This window comes from Corythoichthys intestinalis, chromosome 16, assembly GCF_030265065.1.
Source record: "Corythoichthys intestinalis isolate RoL2023-P3 chromosome 16, ASM3026506v1, whole genome shotgun sequence".
NCBI classification, from domain to species: Eukaryota; Metazoa; Chordata; class Actinopteri; order Syngnathiformes; family Syngnathidae; genus Corythoichthys; species Corythoichthys intestinalis.
In genome coordinates, this window is record NC_080410.1 from 45,681,273 (window position 1) to 45,704,306 (window position 23,034).

At 40.0% G+C, this 23,034-nt stretch overlaps 1 protein-coding gene across 2 annotated transcripts in view; it reads right to left on the bottom strand.

Annotated features, from left to right (window-relative positions):
• ttyh2l (tweety homolog 2, like) overlaps positions 1 to 23,034 on the bottom strand; it is a 121,726-nt gene that overhangs the window by 39,923 nt on the left and 58,769 nt on the right. For both annotated transcript variants that reach the window (XM_057817344.1, XM_057817345.1), the window contains exons 4-6: positions 13,866 to 14,086; positions 8,784 to 8,879; positions 2,481 to 2,553 (exon numbers count right to left, since the gene is read on the bottom strand). In XM_057817344.1, coding sequence (XP_057673327.1) covers positions 2,481 to 2,553; positions 8,784 to 8,879; positions 13,866 to 14,086 — 390 coding nt within the window. The remainder of the gene's footprint in view (positions 1 to 2,480; positions 2,554 to 8,783; positions 8,880 to 13,865; positions 14,087 to 23,034) is intronic.

Consider the following 23,034-nt stretch of genomic DNA (forward strand, 5'->3'; position numbering starts at 1 on the left):
GGCAGCGACGCGTTTACGCATATCGTCTTTGAAGCTTCGTCACGCTGTAATTACGTCACCCACGTGCCGCTGGTTGGTCTCGTTTGAAAGTGCGGAAGTTGATGTCCACACCATATTTATTTGAAGTCAATCGGCCAAGAAAAACGGGAGATAATGTCATTTGAATGTTATAGTTTTATTGCACTCATAAATATGCATGGACCATGTATTTATCTCCATATTTCCATCATTTCTTGTCCTTTTTCAAAACCGAAAGCAGCACAAAAGATTACATATCCCAAGAGCCGTTGTGATGTCAAGAAGGACGGACCGAACGTGATCATTTTTAATAAATTTTCGAGCGAGGCGCCAACTAATGAAAGGGAGGCAAGCGAAGCAACGGCCGGTTGGTTTGAGTGAGCGACTTTGAAACGTGCAGAATGAATCTAAAACTACATTTAGCGCAAGCTAATGCATTATTTCATTAACTCAAGGAAGAAGATGAGCCGTATTTCTCGTTGTTTTCTTTGGATGAGTCGGCGTCTCGGCGAGTAGAAGTGACAGCAGCGCGCAAACGGCGAAAGAGTAGGCTGTGTGACATTGTGTGTGACGCAGCTCCGTGAGCTGTTCAAGAAGAAGCTTTATTGAGTGCGCAAAAAAAAAAAAAAAAACTTTATTGGGTCGCATACCTGAAAAAATTGAATTGAACTGAACTACTTGTCAATATTTTTTAAAATACTTTTTTTCAATGTTATATAGTTTTTTCTTCACTATAATCTTTTCAATTATTATGTAGATGTGTGTTCGAGAAGCTTGATTGCATGTATATATACTTTTGTTAAGGTGATGGGTACAACACCTAACTTCACAAAGTGATATCCTCCAAACCCTTTTTGTGTTTGATGATATATATATAAAAAATTTTCTCACTATTTTGCACTGTATATAACCATAGTATGTGTAAAGGCCAAAAACGCCCATGACCGTACCTGCTGTTTGTGTTGAATTGTCAAAAATAAAACTATTCAATCTTATTTTTTTCTATTGAATGTTTATCCTAACAAGTTGAATAAATATTATCAAGCTTCAAAACGGTTGGTCGAGCATGTTTGGTTGTCAATGGGACATCAACATTACAAATTTTGAAAAAAGATTTTGGGATTTTTTTGTCTTTTTGGGTCCAAAATGTGGATTATAATTGGTCAGTGAAGAAAACAACAGTTTAGACATGAAGTTCAAGGTGTCCTGAAAAAAGGGACCCAGCTTGGCCATTGTAAACAATTTTTTCTTTGAAATATAAAGGCAACATCAAATGCATGCAAATTCGGCCAAAATAGGCTTAGGTGTTAAAGGGTTAAGCACTGCTTTTTCATCTGTGTGATTTTGACAAAGATCATTTGATGGTGATTTTATGCAGAAATATGAGAAATTCCAAAAGGTTCAGATACTTTTTCATACCACTGTATATTCCCCAAAAGGTTATCGATACTGTATGCTCCCAGCTCGAATCGATATATCGGTTTTAAAAGGGTTTCACTATTTAAAAACAGGATCCAACAGGCTGCTACCAAAATCTTCCTTTAGAATAGTGCCTATGTTAGCTGACAGGCTGCCATTGACGATGATAGGCCCATTCATTTTGACTGGACTGGACGTCTAGTGCCGTCAATGGCCCTGAAACCAGAGCATTCACAGCCAGTCGACATTTATAGGTCAAGTCCTGATCATTTTATGGCATTTACAGGTTACTTTCTGTTGATTATGAGTCACTTCCTATTTTCTTAGGAGACATTCTTGAGTCACTTCACCCACAGTGGCACAAATTACCATTTTTTTCCATATAGACCGGCTCTGTACTTGTGCTGGGCATTAAAAAGGAGCCCTAGGTGTCAAATGTAATCACGATCAATCACATTTGTTCCAGTTAAACAATTAATGCTCTGTGTCTTATCGTACTATGTCGTTATTTGAAGAACTATGAAATCTGATTACGTCAAATGAGCTCAATGAGTTCAACGGTATGAAAAAAGAGCCATTTTTGACTGCAATAAAACGAGCAGAACAGGTCAACGACAGCGGTTGTCACATTTCAGGTTCGGCCGCCACCCGAGCTTTAATTCGCCGCTTCGCTGCATCTGTCCAGATGTCTAATCCTGCGTGATAATCCGCAGATTCCTCCAGGAGATTCAGGCAAGACGGGGAATACCACGAGTAAAGCAGGGGTGCTCATTGTACCCCTGACTGTGCTCCAAATACAGTCTCCATTACCCCGTTAAGCCTGAACGTGCTGAACACTGTACGCTCAGCGGTAGACAACGAGGCGGATTTACGACGAAGCGCACAACAAAGACAGATTTCGGAGGTGTAATTAACGTTGGGGAGTGTTGTTTACAACTGCGATTATGCCAAAAGGCTGCTGAGTTTATAATCAGCTTTACGACGTGACCGATCTGGGAAAGAAACCTAAATAAATGAAGAGAGAAGACAATAAAAAAACTCACCACAGCTGTAGCCAAGCTGGCACCCAGTGAAGCCCAGCTCAGGATCACAGATAACACCACAAAGGCCATTATCCTGGGTAGAAAAAACAGTATTCAATAGGCCTGTCGCGATAACAAATTTTAGTGGGCCATAATTTATCTCATAAATTATTGCGAAATAAATATTATTGCGCCCCCCCCCCATCAAAAAAATTAAAAAAAATAAAACCAAATTTACAATAACACAGTGAGAATACAGTATATACAGTTGTGGTCAAAAGTTTACATACACTTGTGAAGAACATAATTTCATGGCTCTCTTGAGTTTCCAGTTATTTCTACAACTCTGATTTTTCTCCGATAGAGTGATTGGAACAGATACTTCTTTGTCACAAAAAACAATCATGAAGTTTGGCTCTTTTATGACTTTATTATGGGTTAACAGAAAAAGTGATCAAATCTGCTGGGTCAAAAAAATATACGTATTTTTCGGACTACAAGTCGCTCCTGAGTATAAGTCGATCCAGCCATAAAATGCCCAACGAAGAGAAAAAAAACATATACAAGTCGCACCGGAGTATAAGTCAAATTTTGGGGGGAAATTTACTTGATAAAATCCAACACATAGAACAGACATGTCATCTTGAAAGTCAATTTAATATAAAAATACAATAGAGAACAACATGCTAAATAAATGTACAGTGTACAGTGCATGAACAACGAAAGGTGAATATACTGTCCAACGCTACGGCTCGGTCCTGGCTATACAGCGAACTCCCAAAAGACAATGCTGGACGTCCGTATAATTTGCTGAATCAATTTGGTCCTCGATAGAAAACAGGTTCGCATCAACGTAAATAAATGATAATTAGGTACTATTAGTAATAGGTAACAGGTTAGCATGCGTTCGCTATCATTAGCACATCGTTCAAACAACCACACAACTGGCTCTAAGTGTCCGATCGCGGGTGGAAAACACACAACAACAACAGAAAAGATGATACACGCAGGCGTTGCCTCTGTAGAGATGATTTAAAAGCATAAACAATGAAAGTAGGTTCGCAGCTTTCTATTCTCTCTCGCTAACTCGCCCACTCACTCACTCAGAGCTACGTAGTTGTCCGTCTTCTTCTGGCGTGTGAGCACTCTTCTTCACGTAAACAAGTGCGAGTGCGCCCTCACGTGGGCATGAAAGTGCCACAAACTAAATGCATCCATTTCAAGATAAAAAAGTCAATAATACAATTGAACATACACTGACAAAGAACGCGAACGTGGCCATAGCTATAAAGAGTTATTCAGATAACTATGGCATAAGAACATGCTAACAACTTTACAAAACCATCAGTGTCACTGCAAAACACCAAAATAACATGTGAAATTATATCATCATGTGTTAATAATTCCACACATAAGTCGCTCCTGAGTATAAGTCGCACCCCCAGCCAAAATATGAAAAAAAAAAAACGCGACTTATAGTCCGAAAAATACGGTACATGGATCTGAAAAAGCGAATCATTGACTTGAACAAGTCAGGAAAGTCACTTGGAGCCATTTCAAAGCAGCTGCAGGTCCCAAGAGCAACAGTGCAAACAATTGTTTGTAAGTATAAAGTGCATGGCACTGTTTTGTCACTGCCACGATCAGGAAGAAAACGCAAGCTATCACCTGCTGCTGAGAGAAAATTGGTCAGGAGGGTGAAGATTCAACCGAGAATCACCAAAAAGCAGATCTGCCAAGAATTAGAAGCTGCTGGAACACAGGTGTCAGTGTCCACAGTCAAGCGTGTTTTGCATCTCCGTGGACTGAGAGGCTGCCGTGCAAGAAGGAAGCCCTTGCTCCAAAAGCGGCACCTTAAGGCTCGACTGAAGTTTGCTGCTGATCACATGGACAAAGATAAGACCTTCTGGAGGAAAGTTCTGTGGTCAGACGAAACAAAAATCGAGCTGTTTGGCCACAATGCCCAGCAATATGTTTGGAGGAGAAAAGGTGAGACCTTTAACCCCAAGTCCACCATGCCTACCGTCAAGCACGGTGGTGGTAGTATTATGCTGTGGGGCTGTTTTGCTGCCAATGGAACTGGTGCTTTACAGAGAGTAAATGGGATAATGAAGAAGGAGGATTACCTTCAAATTCTTCAAGTTAACCTAACGTCATCAGCCCGAAGATTGGGTCTTGGGCGCAGTTGGGTGTTCCAACAGGACAATGACCCCAAACACACATCAAAAGTGGTAATGGAATGGCTAAATCAGGCTAGAATTAAGGTTTTCAAATGGCCTTCCCAAAGTCCTGACTTAAACCCCATTGAGAACTTGTGGACAATGCTGAAGAAACAAGTCCATGTCAGAAAGCCATCAAATTTAACTGAACTGCACCAATTCTGTCAAGAGGAGTAGTCGAAGATTCAACCAGAAGCTTGCCAGAAGCTTGTGGATGGCTACCAAAAGCGCCTAATTGAAGTGAAAATGGCCAACGGACGTGTTACCAAATATTAGCGCTGCTGTATGTATATTTTTGACCCAGCAGATTTGATCACTTTTTTCTGTTCACCCATAATAAAGTCATAAAAGAACCAAACTTCATGAATGTTTTTTGTGACAAAGAAGTATCTGTTCCCATCACTCTATCAGAGAAAAATCAGAGTTGTAGAAATAACTGGAAACTCAAGAGAGCCATGACATTATTGAAAATATTAGAGAAGCCTGTAATTGTCAATATGGGTAAACCTCTACCATGAGAGATAGAATGTGGGGAAAAAAAACAGAAAATGACATTGTTTGATTTTTAAAGAATTTATTTGCAAATCATGGTGGAAAATAAGTATTTGGTCAATACCAAAAGTTCATCTCAATACTTTGTTATGTACCCTTTGTTGGCAATAACGGAGGCCAAACGTTTTCTGTAACTCTTCACAAGCTTTATACACACTGTTGCTGGTATTTTGGCCCATTCCTCCATGCAGATCTCCTCTAGAGCAGTGATGTTTTGGGGATGTCGTTGGGCAACACAGACTTTCAACTCCCTCCACAGATTTTCTATGGGGTTGAGATCTGGAGACTGGCTAGGCCACTCCAGGACCTTGAAATGCTTCTTACGAAGCCACTCCTTTGTTGCCCTGGCTGTGTGTTTGGGATCATTGTTATGCCGAAAGACCCAGCCATTACATTATATTCAATGCCCTTTCTGATGGAAGGAGATTTTCAGTCAAAATCTCTCGTTACATGGCCCCATTCATTCTTTCCTTTACACAGATCAGTCGTCCTGGTCCCTTTGCAGAAAAAAAGCCCCAAAGCATAATGTTTCCACCCCCATGCTTCACAGTGGGTAGGGTAGGAGCATTGACAATACGGACACACAATGACGGACAATACAGCGATCACATGATTATGTGACGTTGGTGATTGGGGTTTATAGCCATATCGTCAGATCATCGTTATCGTGACCTTTGTATCGCAAATCGTATCGCATCGTGAGGTATCAAGAGGTTCCCACTCCTAGTCAGTGAGTTCTTTTTTAGGTAGCTATTCACATCTACGCATCCACTTTGAGTGATTTATGTTCAGTGTTGTCGCTTGAAATTAGTCTGATATAACATGTCTGTCCTGGCTCAGTAAAAGTCAGGAAACATAAAATCAAAGCAAAAGTCAGTCATTGTAGGAAATGGCTGTCACACGGTCTACAAACCGCATTAGGCTTTGTGTGTTAACTGTCATTCGCCAACTTTTTGGGGCGTTCATTAAGCTCGTTATGGACAGGCGGCTGCCCTTCTAATGGATCCATAAAGGCAGCAATAGCAGCAGCCTTGGCTTCTCAGCTGACTCCTCAGCTCTTCTTGAAAAAGCAGCAATAAAGAAGTCTGAGAGCACTTAATAATTAGTTAAGGGTGCCGCATGCTCATCCGGCCTCAGACCCGATCAATAGGCATTAGTGAGCGCCATCAGCTCGGGATGATGAGGAGGAAGAAGAGGAAGCGGCGTCTCGGTTGCAAGCGCCCAACATGTGGGCGGCGCTAAATTGGCCAAATGTGATAGGAAGTCTGGACCGGGTGCTCGGTAATCCATCATCCCTGTCATGCTGTTATTCTTTAAGCATCGTCTGAATGCATAAGTAAGTTCTGCTAGGAAAACCAGGCCAAAAAATGCTTGTTATTGTTAGCTCCAGTCATTCTAAATGCGTAAAACAATCTAAACATAAAATTTCAATGTAAACGAAATATCGTTAACCCTTTATAGGGAACTCATTTAATGTATTATCAGTAATATGAAATTTAAAAAAAAAACAACTTTAGACTGTAAAATTTTATTTATTTTTTTTATTGTATTTATATTAATAAAAAATAATTATTGATTAAAATAATATTTAAAATAAAAAATATAGCGTTGTACCATATTATCTGTCGATCTTTTTTTTTTTTTTTTTTTTTTTTTTTTTTTTAAATCAGATAATATCGACATTGGTTTTGAGACGATATCCAGTGTATCACAAACGTGAGTACACCCCTTGCATTTCTGCAGATATTTAAGAATATCTTTTCATGGGACAACACTGACAAAATGACACTTTGACACAATGAAAAGTAGTCTGTGCGCAGCTTATATAATACAGTTAATTTATTTTCCCCTCAAAATAACTCAAAATACAGTGGGGCAAATAAGTATTTAGTCAACCACTAATTGTGCAAGTTCTCCCACTTGAAAATATTAGAGGCCTGTAATTGTCAACATGGGTAAACCTCAACCATGAGAGACAGAATGTGAAAAAAAAAACTGAAAATCCCATTGTTTGATTTTTAAATAATTTATTTTCAAATCATGGTGGAAAATAAGTATTTGGTCAATACCAAAAGTTCATCTCAAAACTTTGTTATGTACCTTTTGTTGGCAATAACGGAGGCCAAACGTTTTCTGTAACTCTTCACAAGCTTTTCACACACTGTTGCTGGTATTTTGACCCATTCCTCCATGCAGATCTCCTCTAGAGCAGTGATGTTTTGGGGCTGTTGTTGAGATACACCGATTTTCAACTCCCTCCTCACCCCGTGGCGTCAAAATGATGACAAGAACGGTGAGCAAAAATCCCCGAACCACACGCGGGGACCTAGTGAATGACCTATAGAGAGCTAGGATCACAGTAACAAAGTCTACTATCACTAACACAATGCACAGCCAGGGACTCAAATCCTGCACTGCCAGACGTGTCCCCCTGCTGAAGAAAGTACACGTCCAGGCCCGTCTGCGGTTCGCTACAGAGCATTTGGATGATCCAGCAGAGGACTTGGAGAATGTGTTATGGTCAGATGAAACCAAAATAGTACTTTTTGGTAGAAACACAGGTTCTCGTGTTTGGAGGAGAAAGAATACTGAATTGCATCCGAAGAACACCATACCCACTGTGAAGCATGGGGGTGGAAACATCATGTTTTGGAGCTGTTTTTCTGCAAAGGGACCAGGACAACTGATCTGTGTAAAGGAAAGAATGAATGGGGCCATGTTTCGAGAGATTTTGAGTGAAAATCTCCTTCCATCAGCAAGGGCATTGAAGATAAGACGTGGCTGGGTCTTTCAGCATGACACTGATCCCAAACACACAGCCAGGGCAACAAAGGAGTGGCTTCGTAAGAAGCATTTCAAGGTCCTGGAGTGGTCTAGCCAGTCTCCAGATCTCAACCCCATAGAAAATCTGTGGAGGGAGTTGAAAGTCCATGTTGCCCAATGACAACCCCAAAACATCACTGCTCTAGAGGAGATCTACATGGAGGAATGGGCCAAAATACCAGCAACAGTGTGTAAATAAAATGTATTATTATTATTATTATTATTATTAAAAGCTTGTGAAGAGTTACAGAAAATGTTTGGCCTCCGTTATTGCCAACAAAGGGTACATAACAAAGTGTTAGGATGAACTTTTGGTATTGACCAAATACTTATTTTCTACTGTGATTTGCAAATAAATTCTTTAAAAAATCAAATAATGTGATTTTCTGTTTTTTTTTTCCACATTCTGTCTCTCATGGTTGAGGTTCACCCATGTTGACAATTACAGGCCTCTCTCATATTTTCAAGTGGGAGAACTTGCACAATTAATGGTTGACTAAATACTTATTTGCCCCACTGTATATATTAAATCCCCAAAATTAAATATGCCATTGTTTCAGTGTGTTTTATTTAATAATTTATTTTTAACAACAACAAAAAAAAAATCTACCAAAAAGTTTTTCCCCCAACACCAGGGGGTGCTGCAGCACCCTGAGCACCCCGCTTCCCGCCACAAATGCAATCTGACCAAGGAAAAAAAAAAGTACTACAACAAAAGATTGAAACTCACATGATGAGCAGCCATCGAGACTGCTTGGCCATCCCCAAGCACACGGTCAGACAGATGAGCAGATCCAGAATCAGCAGGAGCAGATAGGTCAGCCACCTGCGAAAGGAAAAACACTCGTCATTCGTCGGGCGCGACAAAACTCTCTCAAGTGCCGCTTAAATGCGCGTTATACGTCCTGAGATCTGAGATCAGTGTCATATCCGTCAGATTTCTCACCTCCTAGTTATGGCCCCATCTGCTTGCTGTTGTAATTTGCAGCCTTCGGCCTCAATAATTCAACAGCGCAAATCCATAGACATTAAATTTTCAAGCGCTAAAAATGCCCTTCGCGGGGCACGTCAGGCCGGACTGGAAGAGCGTCTGCGTGTATGTTTATGTGCACGTCCTCCAAGCTACTCCACCGGGTCGGCTAGCGGCGTAAATCTAACCTGAGCAACAAAACAAAATATTGATTCCTTACAATTTAGAAGACACAGAGTCGACGTACACTCGCTGCCGCGCATCCGCCGTCATAAATCTTCAGATTAAGGTCATTGGCGTGTATGTGAGAAGAACTCAATGTATTGTATATGTTTCATCTGCATAAAGACACCACTTAGTGATGTAACGATACCGGCGAAAGAGAAGGCGATAAAACGGAAGGAGAGTGAATCAAATAACAGCGCGTCTGCCGAAATGTTGGCCGCTCATCAATAAAGCACGGCCACGAGCTGGCTCCGAGCTCAGCCGGCTGCATGAAATCCAATAACAACTCCGGGGAAAACGGATGTCAGGATGCGCTGAGCAGAGTCCGCAAGAAGAAGACCATTATTTTCCAAAGGAATAACACACGGAGTGGACACATGAGGCAAATGAATGGAAGTGCTTCATTGGGTCAGTAGTTGCAAGGAATGAGAACTAGTGGCTACTGAAAAATAGAATAGAATTAGGGCTGTCAAACGATTAAAATCTTTAATCGAGTGAATCACAGCTTAAAAATTAATTAATCGTAATTAATCGCAATTCAAACCATCTTAATAATATGCCATATTTTTCTCTCAATTATTGTTGGAATGGAAAGATAAGACACAAGACTGACAAAAATTCAAAATACTGTACATAAGTACTGTATTTGTTTATTATAACAATAAATCCATAAGACGGCATTAACATTATTAACATTCTTTCTGTTAAAGCAGTGCTTCTCATTTATTTTCTGTAGGGATGTCCCGATCCAGATTTTTGCACTTCCGATCCCATACCGATATTGTTTTGCACTTCCGATCCGATACTGGCTGATACCGATACCGGCCTATCTGAGCATGTGTTAAAGTTTAAAGTTATTTAGCCTCCTTACTTAGTTGTCAGACTCATGTTGAAAAAGGTTTTAGTACTCTTGATAACAACTAGCCAGCTGAATTTGGTGAGTTTGAATAACACACAACGGTTGGTAACAAGAAACTGACCTGTTTATTCAGTGATAAACACAAAACATTATAAATAACAGAAATGGCATAGTCAGTCAGTAAAACGTGCAAATAATATTGTAAACTGTCTTAAAAAAGCAAAACACACAAACAACCTCAGTTGAAAATCCCACAAACCCCCCAAGCTATTAGATGCTTTTAATGTTACTTGCATTAGTTACAAAAATGTAAATGCCCTGGGTTGGCGCCCGCGCGGTTTCTCCGCCCGTCTGCGTGGCTGTCGCGCGCCCGGTGGGGCTTGCGTGCTGCTGGATGGGGTAGGGCATGCTCGGGTTGGGGGTTCCGGTGCCGGGATTGGCGATGCGGCGGCGTAGGGTTGGTCGCCAACGGGCTTACACTCATAAGAGATTCACACGATTACTGGGTTCTAGATCACATTATCGGACGCTACGATACCACACCGATGCCACTTCTTTTGAATGTTTTATATAAATACATATATACAGTGGGGAGAACAAGTATTTGATACACAAATACTTGTTCTCGCCACTGTATGGCAGAAAACATAGACAAGACTGAAAAAGCAGTTTCTGCTCTTGCACTCCTCTTTAAAAGAAACTGCTGTGTTTTAAGCCAAAACAACTTTTGTGTTTAATAAAACAATATGTCTATATGCTGCCATAGCAGATTCATGATGCATTAAGCCCCCGAAACTATTTTTAATTCGTCCGTTTTACCCTAGATACTAGAGCTGGGAATCTTTGGGCACCTAACGATTCGATCACGATTACGATTCAGAGGCTCCGATTCAATTCTAAAACGATTATTGATGCACCCCCCTCCTTTTTTTTTTTTTTTTTTTTTTTTTTAAATGTTTTGTACATTAGTTCCAAAATTGTTCAAAAATACTTTCAGGCTAAACCAAACTACTATTTCAGTATCAAGTTAACATATAGCAGTAAACAAATATACAAAAATAACAGTAAATAAAATAAAAATACTCCAGTCCCCATTCTGTATCAGCAGCTTTAAACTACATTCAATTAATTTAATGTTGTGAATCAACCGTTAAAGTTGTTAAAATTGCTCCCGTTATTTCATAATTTCCCTTTTGTCTACTTTCGACATGTGAAAGTTTTAAAACTATTTTAAAGATAGATTCAAGTCAATATTTTACCGATTTAGGAGTATTTTAGATAAAAAGTTAATTAGGTTTGCTTGGAAGGTTCGCTACAACAGCCTTGCAGGGACGTGTACTGCTTTAAGATGGCGGCCATTTACTAACGCCCACATCTAGCTTTTTGTAGGTGTGCTGCTAATGCTACCGAATCAATAATGCATCTAGTCCTATATAAATGATATCTACCATAACATTATGCTACTTTGTAGCAGCTTTTCGGCAGCAGTCAGGTATGTTGTTGTGTTTTTTTATCTCGTGGCATGAGTTGAGCTAGAGCCGTGAGTTGAGCATTGGCATTACCCGAGGGGCCGGGTAATGAGAATCATGATGTTTAGCTACTCTCGCTCCGTTCCTCATTGACCGCGCGGCGCACTGAGTATGTTGTACTTCCGCTTTACTTGACATATTTCAATAATCGGAATTTGTATGTTTGTGAATCGTTCTCGAATCTTCCACGGCCGAATCGTGAATAATCTAAGAATCGGAAATTTTGCACACCTCTCCTAGATACCCCCGTTTACAGACGTCGCGCAACCACTTTTGTTTCAACCCAGCCATAAAACGAAGGTAAGTAATTATATTTATCAAGGGTGTAACGGTACATGTATTCGTATTGAACAGTTTCGGTACTTGGTGCTCGGTTCGGAATGGAGGCGTACCGAACGAGTTTCTGACGTAATGTAACCCTTACTTTTCGAGGCTGTGAGTCCATCGGGTTACAGTTTCTTTGTGTAGATTATATTTACTCAGTCTTCTTTACTATAATGAGGACCAACACGGTAGGACAGTAAGGAACGTCAACGGCGCGACAACGTGGCAGCCGCGAGAACGCAGTGAAACGCAGCCATTAAAGTCAATCAGCCAATGCACACCAGTCGCAGTGCGGCCGCGTGTTGGACGCGTCCCAGAAGCTGCTCAACGCGATGCACGTGAAAAGAACAGCAGAGTTTATTATTTGACGCGAGACGCGGCCCTCCTGTGTCAATACTACTTGTGTGTTTTGGAAAAATAGGACATTTTGGACTGCTTTCTTCATGTGTTTTTTTGGACATCTCAAAGGTTCCCCTTCGTCGAAGTTGCATGAGTGTAATGAAGCGCGTTATAAAAATTGCGGTAGTAAATTTATCGGCTTTGCAAAAACAAAACACTATCACGAGGCGAAATCTCTTGAGCCATCTTATGAATCAATTGAATTTCACATCAATCTGTGCTAATTTGCAGTCAGTTGGCTTTGAGGTTTTCCTCCTGTATATTGAAATTCAAGACGTTTCAAGCATAAGCCGATTTTAAGGGGGGCCCCTGGTGGCCGAAAAGTGTCATTGCATGAAATTGACTTTCCTATATATATATTGTAAAGCAATAAAACTGTAACAAAAATGAATGAAATGAACAAAAAATATATTTTTAAAATGGGTCAAAATTACTTTTTTCGAGCAGATCATGTGACTAGCACCTTAGACGGTCATTTGCTTTGCATATAATTTTCGGAAAAAAAACAAAAAAATAGGGGAGGGCAATTTATTTTTCAAATGATTTTTTTTCTTTGAATGAAAAATTTTTTTGTTTTTTGATTGAAGCAACTTTTGTTGGGATTGAATGATTTATAAACAAATGTCTTACCCATAATATGGCCCAAACACAAAAAGGATTGCTTCAGTCAAACATTTTCAATGAAAAATTAAGTGTTTAAATACAAATTTTTCAATCTCAAATATTTTTTCGCATTCTAAAACATTTTCTATGATTCATTTTTTTCCTTTTTTTGATTGAAGTGATTTTTCTTTTTGAAAATATATATTTATTTTGAAGAAACTTATTTTTTGATTGAATAATAACGACAAAAACATCCCAGCCAAAATGTGGCCCAAGCACATATCAAGATTACTTCAATCAAAAAAGTTGCTTAAATAAATAAATAAATAAATAAATAATAATAATAATAAAAATAGTAATAAAAAAAATTAATAATAAATCAAAGAAAAATAGCTATCACATGCATTTTCTTTATTTCAAATTTATTTTTGCATGTTTTTTAATTTGATACTTTTTTTTTGTTGAAAATATAAATTTTGATTGAAACAACTTTTTTTTGATTGAATAATAAAGACACAAATCTACCTCCATATGGCTCCGCCCAGGGGATACAATTTTTGACTGGGGTAACTACATTGGCACGACACCGGCGGGCGTACCATATTCAATGGATGACGATCTTGGCGAAAAGTATTGCCTAAGCAGCCTGATTTAGAATTCCCCTCAAGAATGACGGGAAACAAAAAAACGCCCATTGTCAACTTATTATAAATATTCTTGTAAGTTAATTTTATTGCTGACATTTCGTTTCTAGGTCATCAACATGTTGTGCCCAGCCCTTCCCCAAAAGTCAAACTCCGCCTATGGTTTCAAATCAAAAGGAAAAGTTTCATTGATGGTGAAATTCAGATTGCATTCAAATAGTAACATTTCAAAATAAAGAAAAACAACATGCACGCGCACCTGTAATACTCAACAAATGCTGCCTGGTCTGCGGCGGCAGCCAGGTCCACGTTGCCTTTGCTGAGGTCGGGCAGAGCCGTCAGCTCCCTGATGACGTTGTTCACCATCAGCTCCATGAAGCTGAGGGCACGAAGGAAGTCGGGACGCGCGGCAAAGATCTCGTCCAGGCGCTCCAGGTGCTGCTTGACTCCCGTTTCCGCCGTTCCCAAAGAGCCCGCAGACTAAAATGACAATGTGGAAGTGAATAGAAAATATTTCATATATTTCCCTGTATTCTTTCATTGCTTTAAAGTAGTGCTGCAACGATTAATCGATTACCTCGAGTATTCGATTAGAAAAAAAATTTCTAATTAAATTTTGTTGCTTCGAGTATTCGTTAAAGTAACTCATTTGCTCCCAAAAACGTATAAATACGTTCTATTTTTAATTGTTTCAGTGTCCCAAAAACGTATTTATACGTCTTTTAGGTTTTTTTTCCCAAGAGACATGTCTAGGTTCTGATTAGGGCTGCAGCTATCGAATATTTTAGTAGTCGATTAATCGATAGACTAGTTAGTTCGAATAATCGAGTAATTGGATACGGAACATGAAAAATTAAAATACCTGAGCTGACCCTCAAATGGTATTAAAAAAATTGTAAATGTGGATCTATGTCCAACAAAAGAACAATTGGCTAAGTTACATAGAAAAAGTCCGCTAGCTTAAATGCTATAAAATCCTAAAGTTTTTTTTTTTTTTTAACTATCCTCTTAACAAAAGGTTCAGACACATATTCCCACAAAAATGGCTAATATACCTATAAACTAAATTATGAATGCATTAAAAAACATTAGCTCAAACAAAAACTTACTTTGGTCTTAACATGGAGCAGTTGGATTCAGCCATGTGAAAAGAGGCAGACCAGAGGGCAGTGTATCCATCCTAATCAGTAAAACTAAATGCAAACACTTTCAAAATAAACCATTACAACACCACTATAATTAAATGAATACTCGAAGCAACAAAATGTAATTCGAATATTTTTTTTCTAATCGAATACTCGAGTTAATCGATTAATCGTTGCAGCACTAGTTCTGATGCAACTTTGCTCTAAAGCAAAATGGTCAAAATTCATTTTAAAGCAATAAAACTGGCCACTGGAGGGCAGTAGCCGTGTGGTAAGAAGTCATATGTCAGGAAACGGAAATCAGAAGAAGCGTGAGAAAAATGTGGAGAACGACCGAGCCGGAAACGCGCACGGCCAAACCAGTTCCCCCCCAGGAATACAACATGCCCCACACAAACTCCCCAGGTGAACTCTGCCATGAGGCAGCGGTCACCACACAGGTCCCCCCCAGAATCCACCCACACAGGACGCCAGGCGCAACCCGATTTAACGGAACGAATGGTCGGGCCGTACGGCTGGGCGCCGGTGGAAGACGGCCGAACAGACATCCGGGATGCCAGGCATTGGACGACCGAGCGGAACGATCGGGATCACCAGTGTAGCGGATGATGTTGTTGAGTCTGTGTTACTCGCTGAGTAGAGTTCGCTTTGCCACTCGTGTCTCTCGTGACTCTCTAGTGTCTCGTGACCAGTGTTATTAATCTTACTTTAAAAAAGTAATTAATTACAGTTACAAATTACTTCTCCCAAAAAGTAATTGCGTTAGTAATTGAGTTACCTGAATGTAAGAGTAATTAGTTATTTGGCAAAGTAACTGGTGTTAATTTAAAAAAAAAAAAATTTCTCAAAAAAAAAAAAAAAAAAATAAAAAATTATTGCATTAGTTCCCTTCTGTCTATTTTCAACATGTGTAAGTTTTAAAACTATTTCATCTTTTAAAGATAGTCATGATTTTACCGATTTAGGAGCATTTTAGATAAAAACACTTCGGTTCGCTAGGAAGTTTCTCTACAACAGAGCCTTTCTGAGAGGTCTACTGCTTTAAGATGGTGGCTGTTTACTAACGCATCTAGTTCTTTATTATACTTGTTGCTAATGCCACCGTGGCTGTCATTTGCATCTAGTTCTGTATACTGTATATGTGATATCTGCCGAAGTATCAGTTGGGCGTAGTTTGTAGGCTATCGGCTACAGTCAGGTGTTATTGGAGCCACCTAGCATAGTAGCATCGCATTTGCAACGGCGTCACACTCCCTTGCCTCCTCCCCACTCCTGCTCTGCTCTCTCGTCTCCGTGAGTCCATCTTTTTCAGACTTTTCTCGCGTCAATCAACCAACATCGCAAGGCATAGTAACTCACGCCTTTCCCGCCTCAGTAACGGCGTTGCCAAGATGAGAAAAGTAATTAATTAGATTACTCACTACTGAAGAAAATAACACTGTTAGTAAAGCCGTTATATACAACAGCGTCATCTCTCAGTTCAATAGTTTAGTTATGTGTAAAAAAGTTGTCACTTTGCTATCAAAAGTTCTATTTGTCTTGTTGTTTATGTTTTTTTTAGAAGGAAAACATTATTCAGATGTTTGGGGTGTCACAAAAGCAAAAGATAGCTGTGTTAAAGTAGCCTGGTACTCCAGACTCACCGCTGTTCCAGCTATTGAGTCTGGCCACCATTAAGCGGATAAAATTTCCAGGGCGGAGCAAGCCACAGCAAACATACAGCGGAGTGGACCAATCAGCGACGGGCGGATGTGATGTTAGAAACGCGAAGAGGGACTTGCGTGCGGAAGTAAACATACGAGGAGAGCGGAGTTAATTCAACATGGCTAGCGCGAGACAGACTGTTGTCAATGACTTGTGTCGATGTATTTTTGGTCATTTAAAACTGATTTTACCGTGGATTGGAACATATTCTCGGCTCTCCTGTTCGCCATCTCTGTTGTTGTGGAGACGACTTCCGACGCGAAAGATTTACGTTGCTCGTTGAGAACACGTCACGCAAATAAACGAATCTGATTTGACGATTGATTTTATACTTAATGGGCTGGGTCCCAGACTATTCTCTGGAGAACAGTCTGGCCGTGCCAGGCAAGTGTTAAAGTCAAAGTTATGTTTGAAATGTATGCTTTTACAAAAAGCTCAATTTCTCTGTTTTTTCATCAGAAATTGGAAAACTGCTCAAACTAAGCTATTTTCTAATGCTGATTTCTAAAGAATGGGAAAAAGATAATGAACTTTTTTTCCTGTTGAAAGAAGAGACTCTAATCTTTCTTTTGGTTGGCGCCCCCGTCCCGCCGGCGCTCCCGCATCCGCCCACACCTCCCCCCACCGCCTGAGCACCCACCCACACCCCGAACAGGCGCCACACCAAGCGCCAGAGACCAGGGGATATCTACCCCACCGGCAGGGGACAACAAGCCCCTCTCAAGGCCCCATGGGCCCTAAGAGGCCCCACCGACGACCCAGCAGACAGGAGGGCAGTGGCAGTCACCGTGGTCCGGAGAGGCAGACAAGGGAACAGAGGCAACCCCCAACCCACCCCCAGGCCAGGAGGGGTGCGCAGTATGACACCAGGGAGCACCTCCCCGGTACGAGGAGACATGGCTTCGTCCGTCCGGGCCGACCCGGGAGGGAACTGTGGCCGTTGCATACAACCCCCACTCCACCCCACCTCGGCCGGCCAGGGAATGTTGCGGCCCCGGGGCGGCACCCGCGCGCCCTGATGAACTTTCTTTAACATTCTTTTGTCCTCGACCCATCTAATTTATTGGTAGTCTTTCTATACATTACAGGCCTTTGTTAGGCCCACTGGAAGTGGACTCACTACCCTGACGCCCCGCTAAAATAAGCCAAATGACGTCACACGTGCTTTGTGTGTTGGACGGAGAATCACAAATATACCACATTTCACTAGTTTTTTCTGAAAACGCCATTGTTTTTTTTTTTTTTTTTTTTTGGAAAGAACCCCCCGACAGTGGAAATGCATCAAATTCACGCAGTGTAACGTCCGAACGGCTTCTTTCATTAGTTAAAGTCATTTATTTTCTGTCACACTGAATTATTGTTCTTCCATTCACTGAAAGTCTAAATCTGATCCACACCTGCAGAAAACTGTTATGATTGCTCCCTTTTTCTTTCCTTGCATGCCTATTTCATTCTTCAGTAAATCAGAAGTGTCACGAAGAAATCACTTTCTTTTGTGGCGGCAAAAAAAAAAAAAAGAAGGAACGAGAATCAATTTAGAGTAAAAACGAAGATCAAAACAACAGGGCTTTTCCCTGGAGAACAATGGGGAGTTTTTCCATGTGCTTTTGTGTTTTATGAAGATAAACAACGTTGCAGGGATGTAGAGACTAGGGGGCACTGCTATCAAACGGGTCTTTTGGTAGTGACGGAACAAAAATGGGGAACAATTCCGCTTGTACCAGGTTCATAATGCTCGATTTAGAGGTATTAGATTTATTGTAAGTTGTCATTGTTGCTTTAGAGTAGGGATGGGAACCTCTGTGTACTAGAAGTGTGACAAAATATCGAAATGGTGTTGTATCAGGATATTTTGCATCCCAAAAGGTTATCGATATGCTCCAGCCAAGAATCGATCCAGTAAAGTGAAAAAATTAGGACACCTCATTAAATATTCAGTTCTTTATTAACTCATTCACACCCAGCCACTTTCACCGGAGCAAGGCCCTTCGCTCCCGGCCGTTTTATTGGATTTTGACTGATTTTGCAAGGCCCGCAGAAAATTCACTTCTATTTCTATATAAACATGGAACCCACCAAAATAAAGATTAGACTCTTCTTCTTTCAGCAGGAAAAAAAAGTAAGTTCATATCTTTTTCCATTCTATAGAAATCAGCATTAGAAAATAGCTTAGTTGGAGCAATTTTCCAATTTCTGATGAAAAAACAGAGAAATTGCGCTTTTTGTGAAAGCATACATTTCAAACATAACTTTAACACAGCTATTCTTTGCTTCAGTTGCATCCCAAACATCTGAATAATGTTTTCCTTTTACAAAATAACATAAACAACAAGACAAATAGAGCTTTTGATAGCAAAGTAACAATTTATTTACACATAACTAACTACTTATTTGCCCCATAATACATGAAGTGTAGCTGAGAGCTTCAACATTAGCCTGGCTAAGGAAATATTTCAAATACTGTACGTCTTTGTTATGGTTCTTCTTGGTGGGAAAAAATGTGAAAAGAAAAATTTTCATTTGTCATGATATGACGCAATTTTGCCGTGGCACGACATGGTGAGGCTGTCTGACACTGATGCAGCCCACCACCACAGCTTCAAAAAATTCTAGGGAAACCCCTGGGGAAGATTTACTTTATTTCTCTTAAACTGAAATACTGCTGTCATTGACACCTTTTTCTTGTATTTGGTTGTGGTTGGTGTTTTTTTTTTTTTTTTTTAACTTTCACGCAGACTGAACATTCCTTGATATGGAGTCGCGAGGGGTCTGTAATCTGTTGTCAAGGATGGTGGGATAATTGCGATTTCGGCAAAACGGACCACCCGCAGCAGAAAGCCAAAGGAGTCCATGTCTCCCAATCGAGCCTACGAGCGTGCAGATAAGATTGGGTTGGCTTTGACGGCCGGGAGGGGAGGAGGTGATGTCGCGTGGGGCTCGGGAGCAGTTTACTGGCACTCGCACGCTCGCCCGTCCCTCGGGCGGAGTGATGGAGTGGATGGAGGATGGGCTCGTATCTTTTTTTCAGCCTCATCTCGCTCTCTCGCCGACACAGTGAGCTCTCGCCGGCTAGAATGTAATCAACTGTTCGAAAAGTTGGAGTGTCGAGGAGAGTGTTTATCTTCTCGAAAGTGGGGGGTTTTACGGCGTGGGAATGAACAGTGGCACGGAGCGCGCCAGAGCGTGTTTTCCAGGAGGGTCTCGGGTGTGAAAGTACAAGAGATAAAGACATCGAGGAGTCTTGTAGATGAGAAAAACAACATCTGTTCAGATTTACTGGAGCTTTCTAGTAAAGAGAACACGACAAATCTGACTCGTGTGCGTGTGCACACAAGTAAGCTTAGAGCTCAACTGATAGTGGATTTTTGGAATTTATTCGGCTTAAAGTGATCTTGATACACTTTAACCCACATTATTTGGTAAACTTATCGAGTTTAATGATGATGCCAGACAATACCTGGATCTTTTTGAGCAAACACATGACAAAGGAAAAAGAAAAATATGATGTTGTACTAACAAAGCACAACAATAATCATAAGATGGGCACATTTGAAATATGTATATACAGTAGGGCTGCAGCTATCGAATATTTTAGTAATCGAGTAATCGACTGAAAATTTTATCGATTAATCAAGTAATCGGATAAAACAAATATATTTTTAGGTGAAGAGCAATTATAAATATACATTAGAAAACAAGACATTTCATCTAATCTTGAACATTTTCAGTCAATCAATGTCTTTATTTTCGATGTATATTGTTGAAAACAGCCAACAATTGCATCTCAGATGTAACTAGAATAAAAAAAAAAATTAAAAAAAAGACTAACTCACTGCTTTCACTCAAAAAACCTTCAGATTTTATTAGAACAAAAAAAATATATATATATGTATATATATATATATATATATATATATATATATATATATATATACCCAAAAATGTCGTTACGCTTGATAACACACATCACTTAAAAGTTAGGATTTTTTCCCACATGCTTCAATTTGTGTCAAGCCATTTTTAAATTCTGGTTAAGTATTAAGTTAGTCAAAACTGTAAGTCCTGATAGGATCTTGAGTTTTTGCAGTGTTCAAAATAAATGTATGATACAGGCTTCTATTGGAGCACATTAGGGACCAGTGCTACTTACTGTTTTATCCAGCAATGACTACTGAGCTAAAATTGATAGTTAGCATTATTGAGTTTTTATTTTACACCCTCATCACTCCACAACGCTATGTTATGTTAAAGCCTGTATGTAAGACACGTTAGCCACGCATCGACAGTGGTCATGATTAATAGAAACCTAGCCCTCCGCAGGGCTAACGTTACTTGAGTTAGTGACAGAAATGTTAAATCTTAATTTATTAGCGCTTAGCGCTCTTTATTAGCGCTTAGCGCTCTACTGCTTTAAGATGGCGGCTGTTTACTAACGCTGCCCAGACGCGGCCGAGTCTGTCACTTCGCATCGAGTTCAACATACATGTGATCTCTATGAGACTCATCAGACGCTACCTACCAACGTAGCATCGTGCGGGCTAGTATTTAGCAACGTCGGCGACGTTTGTAGCGGCTGTCGGTTGCAGTAAGTTTTTTATCGTTTTCCTCTACGCACGTGACATCAGCACGTTGCCCCGCATTAAAAGTAGTCCGAGCAAAACGTGATTCTTAGAGCTGTCAAAATAAACGATTACTCGAGGTGAATAAAATTACTCGGATCAGTTTTTAAACTCGAGTTACTCCAGTTGCTCGAGTATTCGTTTCAGCTCTAATATACAGTGTATCACAATAGTGAGAACACCCCTCGCATTTCTACAGATATTAAGTATATCTTTTCATGGGACAACACGGACATAATGACACTTTGACACAATGAGAAGTAGTCTGTATGGAGCTTATATAATAGAGTTCATTTATTTTTTTCCCCTCAAAATAACTCAAAATATAGCCATCAATATCTAAACCCCAGTGGCGCCTCCAGAAATTTTTCATAGGGGTGGCCAGATGGGGCCACTTAAAATCTTGGGGTGGCCAAAACTAAAAGCCATAATTTCAGGTTTTCATTATATTACTGCATTATTGCATTGCATTATTGCAGGACACGGCTACTGATATACTTTGGTGTATTGTGTAATATTTGATGTTACTAATGATTTAATGTGCATAGTCCATAACTGTCCAGTCAACATTTTGAGTTCCACAACAATTCTGTTTTTATTGTGTTATGTATATATTAGGCATGAGGTGTACATTTAACTAGGGCTGTCAAACGATTAAAATTTTTAATCGACTTAATCACAGCTTAAAAATTAATTAATCGTAATTAATCGCAATTCAAACCATCTCTAAAATATGCCATATTTTTCTGTAAATTATTGTTGGAATGGAAAGATAAGACAAGACGGATATATACATTCAACATACTGTACATAAGTACTGTATTTGTTTATTATAACGATAAATCCGCTAGATGGCATTAACATAATTAACATTCTTTCTGTGAAAGGGATCCACGGATAGAAAGACTTACTAATTCTTAAAGGATAAATGTGAGTTTGTATATTGTGACTAAATATTGCCATTTAGTGTATTTGTTGAGCTTTCAGTAAATGATTCTGTAGCGACTTAACTGTTCTTCCCAAATGCGTGCCTGGTACACCAGACTCGTCACTGTTCCAGCTATTGAGTCTGGCCACCATTCACGCTGATACAATTTCCAGGGCAGAGCAAGCCACAGCAAACAGACAGCGGAGTGGACCAATCAGCGACGGGCAGACGTGAAGTTAGTAAAATGACGAGGGAAGGACGAGGGACGTGCGCGCGGAAGTAAACATACAAAGAGAGCGGAGTTTATTCAACATGGCTAGCGCGAGACAGACTGTTGTCAATGACTCGTGTCGATTTGTTTTTGGTAATTTAAAACTGATTTTACCATGGATTGGAACATATTCTCGGCTCTCCAGTTCACCAGCTGTGTTGTGGAGACGACTTTCGACGCGCAAGAGTGACGTTGCTCGTTAAGAACACGTCACACAAATAAACTAATCTGATTTGTCGATTGATTTTGTACCTGTTCGAGAGGCCGTTAATGGGCTGGTTCCCAGACTATACTCTCAGTGTTTGAAAAATACAGGGAGAATAGTCTGGCAGAGCCAGGCAACCCAAATGCATGATGGGAAGTGATGCAACCATGACTGTGTGTGGTGGCTGCAAATGCTATATTGTCTCTGCATTGGGTACACTACAGGGTGTTCAAAAAAACTGCTGTCATTATTCCCCACGTCGCTTTCCACAATATTTATATTTATAGTTGCTGTGGGAGAGATGACAAATCTTTTGCCAATTAAAAACATGGCCCCAATGAATGATTGTATCTACTCCACTCACTTGACACTGCCTCTTATCTCTGTATATAAGTAAAACGGCGCCATTGTAGGCTGTTTGCGGCACTGCGTGAATGAGTCGTACCGCGAATGCGTTAATTGTGATAAATATTTTTGCGTGATTAATTTTAAAAAATTAATTACCGCCTGTTAACGCGATAAATTTGACAGCCCTACATTTAACAAAACAAAATAA